Source organism: Palaemon carinicauda, chromosome 3, assembly GCF_036898095.1.
Source record: "Palaemon carinicauda isolate YSFRI2023 chromosome 3, ASM3689809v2, whole genome shotgun sequence".
NCBI classification, from domain to species: domain Eukaryota; kingdom Metazoa; phylum Arthropoda; class Malacostraca; order Decapoda; family Palaemonidae; genus Palaemon; species Palaemon carinicauda.
This window is the reverse complement of record NC_090727.1, coordinates 148,209,101-148,219,100: the sequence shown is the minus strand read 5'-3', so window position 1 is coordinate 148,219,100 and position 10,000 is coordinate 148,209,101. Positions and strand designations below refer to the sequence as shown.

The following is a 10,000-nucleotide window of genomic DNA, read 5'->3' as shown; positions in this document are numbered from 1 at the left end:
ACAGCCGATAGTATGTAAGCACTGATATGATAAAATGCTTCCTGCAAACACTGATATTTCTGAATTCTAGATTTTGCTATTCCATTCTTTTCTCTAAATTTAACTTACCTACCGACTAATATATAGATATTTTGACATCATAAGAAAATAGAACAAAATGAAGCATAAAATAAACAATAAATCAAAACAGAAGTCTAACTTTTTCAGGTCATCTGTAAAAAGTGTAATTTAAAGTTGTTTCCCCCAAAATATTATTATTTGATTACAGAAAATATAACCAGTAACCGAAAATTTAATATTACCAAGATAATGTCGAGCTAAATGTTACCATATTTACTCAAATCCCATAAGAATTTCTTACATTATAAAGGTCAACCATGACCAACTTACCAAAAGCCGATTTATTGATTCTTATAACAACTTTTGTATGTCTAAAATAACAAATATTTGAACTGTTTGTAAGATGACTTTACTAATTGTAGCCATATATTTTATGAATACCCAATGTAAATATTGGAAATAAAGAATTATTATTATTATTATTATTATGATGTCGTAGCACGAAAACATTGTAGACGACAGAAGAAGAAGAAGAAGACACTGACAGCCGGGATCACGTCAAGGTCAAAGACGTCATATCGGTGCTGTGAACCTATTACCTCTTAAGAGTAAGTGTTAATATAATACCATTATATTTCCTTTTTAATATATTATTAGCTCGGCATTGTATGGGAGAGTGTATTTTGCCGATAAGAAATATGATGTTGTAGAATGACATTTATTGTCATTGATGGAAATTGGATTTAATGACAGGGTTTATGCTAGACAAGCTCTCTCCGTGTATGAGACGGTAGTTACCCCCAAAGGTATTAATGTAATTATTAATTTGATTAAATAAAGCAGGACAACTATGCTTGTTAGTTTAAATTTTTGGTAAGCCATGGTAGACTACGGTTAGGTACTGCAAACGTATTACAAACTTCATACCAGATTCAGGCTGTAGTTACTTAAATGTATGTTACCCAAACTAGGCCAGGCTACCGGTTTTATTACTGTTACGGACGGAAAAGCTTTTCTACAAAATGACGTGTTTCCTCGGTAATTTTTATTGTATTACAGGGTGAGATTTCGAACAGAAAATATATGTTTTCCTATAGTAAATAACGTGATTTAACCGAATTTGATGTTCATATCAATCGGAAACAAACAGATCAACCAATTCGGCTAACTTTAAGTTGCATGGTGTCACTTCTCTTACGAATGTACTGCGAACGATAACATTAGCAACGTTACCAATAATACACAGTGTTACCAACGTTGACGTATGGTACACAGAGTTACCAACGGCACGCTGACATTACTAACGATAGCAATGGTAGATATTTCCATACGTATTTTAAATAATTTATCCATATAAGTTTTACCCAATATATAAAAATTACAAAAAGGGCACAGAACCTAACAAACCCACCTAACCTAGCCTAGTAGTATGACAGGTCACAAAATAACGGTTAATGTCTAGGAGAGGGCCGCATGAAGATATCACTGATATTCAATTTATTTTTACTAGAATATGTAGGAATGTATGTTTATAATGGTATACCTGTGAGATAATTTAGTGAAAATCAATAATAGTCGAAATATCGACGATCAAACTCACGCTACTCTTGTCTTCCTCCCAGATTTTTCTAAGTCTGTTGTTATTGTTGACTGTGTCTTATTTTTACTCAAATGAGCCCTGTAACCACTATAATCCGCAGACAAACTAGTCCACTATGACGTCTTCACGTTTGGCCAATCACAGTGCGACAATACATTTTCTTTCCCAATGACGTCTTCACGTTTGGCCAATCACAGTGCGACAATACATTTTCTTACCCATCACAGTGTGACAATACATTTTCTTACCCAGCCATTTTATTTCGTTCCTAGACATGGAGGCCGTAGCAAGCACGTCATCTGATATTGCACAAGAAGTTGAAATTCCATCTTCTTGTCCTGACTGTTTCCTAAGTTACAATGAATTTGTTCTTACTTATTCGGGGTTATATTGAAAAACTAGTGAATTTGTGCCAGAGACACAATTTAATTTTACAAAATAAAAATTGTCCTGCATGTCAGGGAACCTTCGCAACGGCTTCACGTTTTCTTCAAAGCAGCAGCACATCTTTATCAACCAACAGGTTAAGGTAAGCTTCATTAATTTATGGAGTATATTATAATGGTGATAGTATAACGATGTATACAGCAGTACCATCACTTTGGATTTGGTTTGATGGATGTTAGGTAGTGTCCTTAAGGGTGGGTCGCAGGGGGGCCCGGTAGGGGTACAGGGCTATTACGCTAGGTTAGGTGGGTGTATTAGGTTCGGTGGTGCCCTGAAAATCACTGTGGCCTTAAGGGGGGGTTGCAGGGGGGGCGAAGCCCCCCCCCCCCCCCCGGTAGGCCTAGGTAGGGGTACAGGCCCCCCAGGGTAGGTTAGTTGGTTGTATTAGGTTCGGTAGTGCCCCGAAAAATCACTTTTCTCATCCTCCCCCCACCCAAAAAACCTGCTTCCCACTGGGGTCTCCCATAATTGTAGTAGTAGGTTTATGCTTACATTTTGTGTGTAAGAGTTAAGTCTTAGTTTCTTTTTTATTCATTTCCTCATGTTTCTATGCACTGTGCAACAATAATCTGGTTGTTTTTTGCCGTTTTTCGTTGTTAATACTTGAAAAACGGGTGCGGCCTTCTCTTAGACATTTACCAAAATAACATTTGATCTACATCGGACGTTGGCAGCACTGGTTACTGTTTTTTTTCATGACACAATCTTTGCAACGGCGCCTCCAAAGTTTATTCAGATATACTGTTTTGTATTTTCCTCCGGTTATTATAATTTCAAGAAGGTAATGAATAGAGAAGAAAAGGCTTGTTTTACGTTTATATATAGATTCCCCAGTGTGTTTTTCCCACCCAAAACCCCGAGTTCCCACTGGGGGTCCCCCATTATCGGAGGATATAGATGTACATATATTTCTGAAACTATTCATTTGCGACGGGAACGAGTGTCATTTTCGAGGAGAGCGTAATTTTTTCTATAAGAAAAAGTAGTTGTTTTCCTAGGTTACATCGCCCTGTAATACACTACAATGAAACCGTTTCCTCTAGAAAAATGTCCACTTCCACTGCAAATAAAAACAATTATCCAAGAAATGATAATCAATGGGGTAAGCGTGGGCAGCTTAGCATGTACTGCTTGCCAGTATATAGGAGCCGGATGTTTTTCTTGGTAATCTTTTTCCGCGAGCGAAGCGAATGCATGGCGGAGCAAAAGCATAAGATTTCAGAAAATATCCCCGTTTATTTCAGTTTATTTTCTGTGGAAATGAAGGTCAAATTCAGTGAAAGCAAATTATTTACAACAGGAAAAAACAATTTTTTTCTGTTCAAAATGTTGTTTTGTCCTTAACTATAAATTTACCAGACTAACTACATTAGGTTAGTCGATACGTGTGTAGATTGTAGGGTTACGAAGCCTGCTGCTCGTGTAGAAAACAAGAATCCTTCGTATCCGTTTCCGTCATCACCAACTTTAAAAAGTGTATCTACAAGTATGTCGGTCCATGAACTAATGCTAATTATTCCCTCGATAGTTTTTGCTCCGCAATAGCTCACTTCGCTTGTAATTAAACATTATCTCATTTTTTTCTCTCATTTGGCAATCGGTACATGTAGGGTTACGCATGTAGCTTAGTGCGCAAATATTTTGGTGGTCAATAATTCGGTGACCCAACCACCTACTCACTTACTGGGTTTTCTAGCAGTTGCTAAATGTTGGCTGTTATTCTTGTAATATTTCATTATGTTGAAGTGCTTGGTAAAATTTTACAAATTACCAATATAGTTTCTCTAGTTATTTGGTAATTACACACAACATTACTGATCCATTTACAACCTCGTTTCCAATGACAACCGAGATCGGCAATGTGTTTAAAGTTGTAAGGAAATTAAGGGAATATGTATGACCCTAAGACAGCCTAACTAACCTGACCTAAATTTCCATTTCCGTACGCATTTGACGGGCTGAGGAATTTGCTCCTGCTGCAACTCCCTCAACCCAAAGCTGACATTGAAATTAAATCTCACAATTACCTTTACATGAAAATAGAACTTTTCTGGGTAAGATTTGTGGGGAAGAAATCGAATGGTAAGATATTCTGTAATCTTATTTCCTTTCCTCACTGAGTTATTTTTGCTGTTGGAGCCATTGGGCTTATACCATCCTGCTTTTCCAACTTGGTTTGTAGCAGTACTGTACTTCATATGTCGCTGGCCTTTGTATATCATAGAGAGTAGTCTTAATTTCAGTGTAGAGAAGCTGAAACTATGTGCCTCCTATTAGGGACCAGGAATTTTCACTTCCCAACAATGATTTAGGCCTTTTCATCTCGCTTATGTCTGTAGCATTTTTCTGACATGCTTGGTGTAAGTTAAAGATCATGTGTTGTGTGAGATCTTCAATGTTAACCATAGATATTCTTAAAAAAAAAAAATCTTTACGAGTTATGTTACTTGAATGCTTTTATAAGTACACTAATCATATTTCATTATTAAAGCACTTTTCTATTTCTGACACAGTCTAGAAAAGGATATAAAAAGTTAATACCAGTTAAATCCTGAACACTGAGGTCGAAGTGTGTGTGTAAGACTTTTCTAATTGATTCAATAAGGACAAACTCATGCAATTTTGTAGAAGTTATGTTTTTATGAAGGTCTACATGCTGAAGTATCAACTGCAAGCTGTTGAAATTGGCTTAATTTCCTCAGACTTAAGGGAGTAGCTAATAAGTGAGTGATAGCAAAGTGTTTACTGTACATTTAACAAAGTGACTTTTATTCCAAGAAAGATAAAAATGTGTACAACATTTTATTTGAATCATGTACCTATTATTATTATTATTTCTGTTAAGCTACAACCCTCGTTGGAAAAGCAGCATGCTATAAGCCCAAGGTCTCCAACAGGGAAAATAGCCAGTGAGGAAAGGAAATAAATAAACTACAAAAGACGCAACGAACAATCTATTTTAAAATAAAATATTCCAAGAACAGAAATATTTAGATAAATCTTTAATATATAAACTATAACAACTTAAAAAGCAAGAGGAAGAGAAATAAGATTGAATTAAAAGAGGCTTCGTTACCCTGTATGTTTCCAGGCAAAATATGGCAACTTTGGATTGTCCTAGGGCCACTTACCAAACCCAACCATGCCCTCCTTTGCTGTGTCCTTGTACCTACTTAATTTGGTACGCCACCAAATACTATATGGCGACCCGCAATAACAAAAACCATAATTTACATTAATAGCTCATTAACTTTTTTTATATCCTGCTGAAGTGCTGCCATGAAAGAAACAGAAAATTGCTCAACTTGATGGAAAAGTTAGCGAGAAATAAATATCATAAGTAATTCTAGTCATAATTTAAATAATGCCATGCGTTTTGATTTCTTTTCTAGCATTGCATAATTTAAGCCTTATTATGATTATATGGATATAAGGGCAGTTTGCAAAAATTTGTTAGTTACTGTTGTCTAATAGAGGCTAGGCTGTTATACACATTTATTTTTAAGGCCTTACTTGATGTTACAAAATACAACAAAGACCCAGTTCATAAGTTTTTGCTGGAAAGTAGGAAACTACTGTAAGGTTAGGATTTTAAACTAAACATACTGGGAGGCACAAGATAGTCTAGCATAGTCAAAGCTACATGTACAGTACTGTACTTTCTTGTACAGTACTGTACTTTCTTGTACAGTACTGTACTTTCTTGTACAGTACTGTACTTTCTTGTACAGTACTGTACTTTCTTGTACAGTACTGTCCTCATGATTGTAGGTACAGAAGATTTTATTGTACAATATGGTTATTTCTATAGAGTTACTTTATAATGACAGTAGGTTGAATTCTCAAATTCCCTGTACTGTACATTGAAAGTACAGTAAGTCAGCATGGGTTGTATGGATTATTTTTATTATGTATATCTCTTTAGCCTTAATTTAGGTGGTGTCTAATTAGGCTTTAGTATAATTTATAGTGTAAAGTTGCATGGCGTCAAGGTAGGGTTATTCATAATATGAGTAGTTCAATAATTGTTAGAATGCCTGGAGTACTAATATGAAAAGGCTCCAGAAAATTCAAACATGATGAAATTTAACCTTATCAGTACAGCTAGCATCAAAAAGTCAAAAACAACTACAATAACTGGTTTATGAATGGCCATCTGGTGACTCTTATCATGATTGTGGAGAAGCTGCTTGGTGATATCGATACTGCTTATCATGTTTAGGAAAACATTTTCAATTAGAACTGTTAATTCATTGTTATAGTATCATTTCTAATCTTGTAGTGCTTTGGATTGTGCATATAGTACTTATAATTCCCTATCAAAAATAACATGATTGCTGTTTTAGTGTATGCATTGAATAATACTACTCTTAAGAACCCCGGTTCAGTTCGTGTTCATAGAATCCTTTGTAACACAGCTCTACCATTCAAGTAAGGTTCGGATTAGAAACGTGGACTACATGGTCGAGGTTTAGAGCTCGGCCAATAGACATCAATTGCATGACTAACCATCTGTAATTGGGTTATCTCCATTGAAGCAGTTATTAAGGGATGAGTGAGGCAGTGATTTATGTTGGTGTTCGGGAACCACCATTCCTGTGAGAAACTGTTATATACATTATATGTACTGTATAGGGTATATTTTTTTCAGCGTAGGTTGTTTCTTCCAACAGAATGACTCCAAACAACAATTCAAATCCCTTGCACCTTCATCCTTTAACTGCATAACTGTAGAACATCTTATGATGTAAATCGTTTAATATTAGTTGCTTCTTACATCTACGCAGAAGGCTTTAAACCTGCCCATTTATCCCCTTACACAATTGTGCCTCTCGACTCTTATCTTGCATGTACCCATGCACTTAATAGATATCAAGGTCCTTCCTTTACAGTTCATCTTTACAACTGCCTATCCAACACTTTCGAGGCTTTCCCCTCTTCAAACAGCCTAGGACTTAGCATTATTCACTTTTCAAAAACCAAATGTCTTCCATTCTCTCCATATGACTGAACCATATCAAAATACTCTGATCTATCCTCTCACCTATGCTAACCTTTTTACTATTTCTGTATGTCTCCACAATTTCCATCTTGTTTAGTCTTTTTACACCACATATACAATACATACCACACATACTATTCATTTCAATAGTTTAAAATTTTTATATTGTAATTTACATTCGACATCCATGCTTTGTATTGCTTCCATACATGGGAGTTGGTTAAACAGTCCTTTTCTAAATTCCCTCCTAGAACTAAGTAGACAACTTTCGTCCTAAATTTTATAAGTCTTACAGTAGGCACACACCTTGCTACTTTTCTTTCTTCTATTGTGTAACTCATGTCTTCTCTCATCTTGCCATCATTCTGTATTATTCAAGATAGTTTTTTGAATCAAGCATTACTATTTTTCCATTATCCATTCTAATGTTTATTGCTCCATCTTCCTCATTTCCATGTATTCTCATTGTCTTACTCTTGCTCACATTTGCTCTTCAACATTCTTCATGTGCTGACAGTCAAACTCTTACAAGCTTTTGCAATTTTTCATCACGTTATCCACATAGCACAGGGTCATCTGCAAACATCAACTATTCCACATTCAGTTCACAACTCCTGTGTTTATTCTACAATTTCTGCATTTGTTATACCAGCTGTCCCTTTTTCTACTTCTTGCTTCATTCCACCCATACAGATGTTGATCAGCGGCGGAGAGGTGACACAATGTTGTTTCATACCTCATTTGGTCACTACTGGCCTATGTACTCTTTAACAAATACTTAATTTCCATCATAAATAATTTTAATTTCTTTCAGCAGCCTATCATCAATATCATATGTTCTCAACCACCCATTAACTATTGATGAACATAAGCTTTTTGATTTACTATATACATTATAATAAATACAGTTCATTCAACATTTACTTTTTAAATTCTCACACTAGAGACATTTCATGCATACATCCTCTCCCTTGCGTAATACCTTTCTGTACCACCCCAGCATTCTTTTGCTGTCAAGTCACTCTCATATGCCTTACTTTCTCAATCAAAAGCCTTCCGTGTGCGTTACCTGGAAAATAAATAGTTATTTTGAAAAATGACTGGGAAAAGTAACAAGAAATTTCATTTGTGCAGTTGAATCCCGTGGAGAAATTAAACCAGAATAGGTCGACAGAAGTCTTTAGAAAGGATGAGTGCAGATTGCCAGGGTTATTACGATAGATTGATTGATTGATTATGAGTTATCTGGCATCCTGGCATCTAAGGTCATTGAGGATTGTAATACCCTGGGCTGAAGTAATTCAGTCCCATTTCTTCACGTATCTAGAGTGATTTTGAAGATGTAAATCCTGTCTTTTTAGGTAACTCTGGGTTCCAGTCTGGTTGGTGAAGGTTTTTAATGTTATATCAAAATATTTGCAGAGACCATGAAAGGTGGTACCTATTGAAACCAAGCTCCTTTAAGACGAAAGTAGCATGTGTGCGCCAAAACATACACTGTGGATTTGAATTATTATGTTGTATATGTGATCCAAGAAGAATTGATAAGGTAAGAAATTTTGAGATAAAGTAGGGAGACTGGCATGATCTTAAGAATAGATTAGATTATTTTGATGTGATCCAGTTATTATTTTTATTAATAGCCAAGCTGCAATCCTAGTGGGAAAAGCAGGATGCTATAAGTCCAAGGGCTCTAACAGGGAAATATAGCCCAGTGAGGAAAGGAAACAAGGAAATAAATAAACTACAAGAGAAGTAATAAACAATCAAAATAAAATATTTTTTAAGAACAGTAACACGTTTAGAATAAAACTTTCAATTTATAAACTATAAAAACTGGGAAAAAAAAAACAAAGGGGGAGAGAAATAAGATTTGGTAGTGTGCCCGAGTGTACCCTGAAGCAAGAGAACTTTATCCTAAAACAGCGAAGACCATGGTACAGAGACTAAGGGACGACCATAGACTAGAGAACAATGGTTTGATTTTTGAGTGTTTCTCCTAGAAAAGATGCTTACCATAGTTAAAGAGTCTCTTCTACCTTTACCAGGAAGAAAATAGCCACCGAACAATTATAGTGCAGTAGTTAACCCCTTGAGCGAAGAAGAATAGTTTGGTAATCTCAGTGTTGACAGGTGAATGAGTACAGAGGAGACTGTGTAAAGAATAGGCCAGACTATTCGGTGTATGTGTAGGCAAGAGAAAAATAAACCGTAACCAGATATACTATTTGAGATAGGGATCCAAGTAGTCTGACCAGTGAAAAGACCCAATAACTCCAGCGATAGTATGTCAATGGGTGGCTGGTGACCTGGCCAACCTACTACGTGGAAAGAATGTTAGATGATAGCTTAATAGAAAGGGAATACAGAATATACTGTATTTCAGAAGTGCCGGTAAGTAGGGGAGGGATTCATAGACAGATACTGGGAAAACTGTATCGTAAAAGGAAAGGTCTTTACATTTGGAAAAGGCTCGAGAGTACTTGCAAGTAAGGGCTGAATAATGCAGTTTGTGAAAGTGTTTCAGCAATGGTAATTAGTCTTTGCATAGGGGTGTGAAGTGGTTAATTTAATGGAGTTTTACTGCACAATTGGTTCATCCCGGACTTAGTAGGGAGAGGATAAATGTGGCAATCTTGTTTTTTTTAAGTCATTACCTATTAGGGAGAAGTTTATATATATATATATATATATATATATATATATATATATATGCATGTATATATATACATATATATATATGTATATATATATATGTGTGTATATATATATATATATATATATATGTGTGTATATATATATATATATATATATATATATATATATGTGTGTATATATATATATATATATATATATATATATATATATATATATATATATATATATATATA

At 35.3% G+C, this 10,000-nt stretch overlaps 1 protein-coding gene across 1 annotated transcript in view; it reads left to right on the top strand.

The window, feature by feature from the left end:
• The first annotated feature begins 548 nt into the window (after nucleotides 1-548).
• Gyg (Glycogenin) overlaps nucleotides 549-10,000 on the top strand; it is a 52,826-nt gene continuing 43,374 nt past the window's right edge. Inside the window, exon 1 of the mRNA XM_068370855.1 lies at nucleotides 549-668. Coding sequence (XP_068226956.1) covers nucleotide 668 — 1 coding nt within the window. The 5' untranslated portion in view covers nucleotides 549-667. The remainder of the gene's footprint in view (nucleotides 669-10,000) is intronic.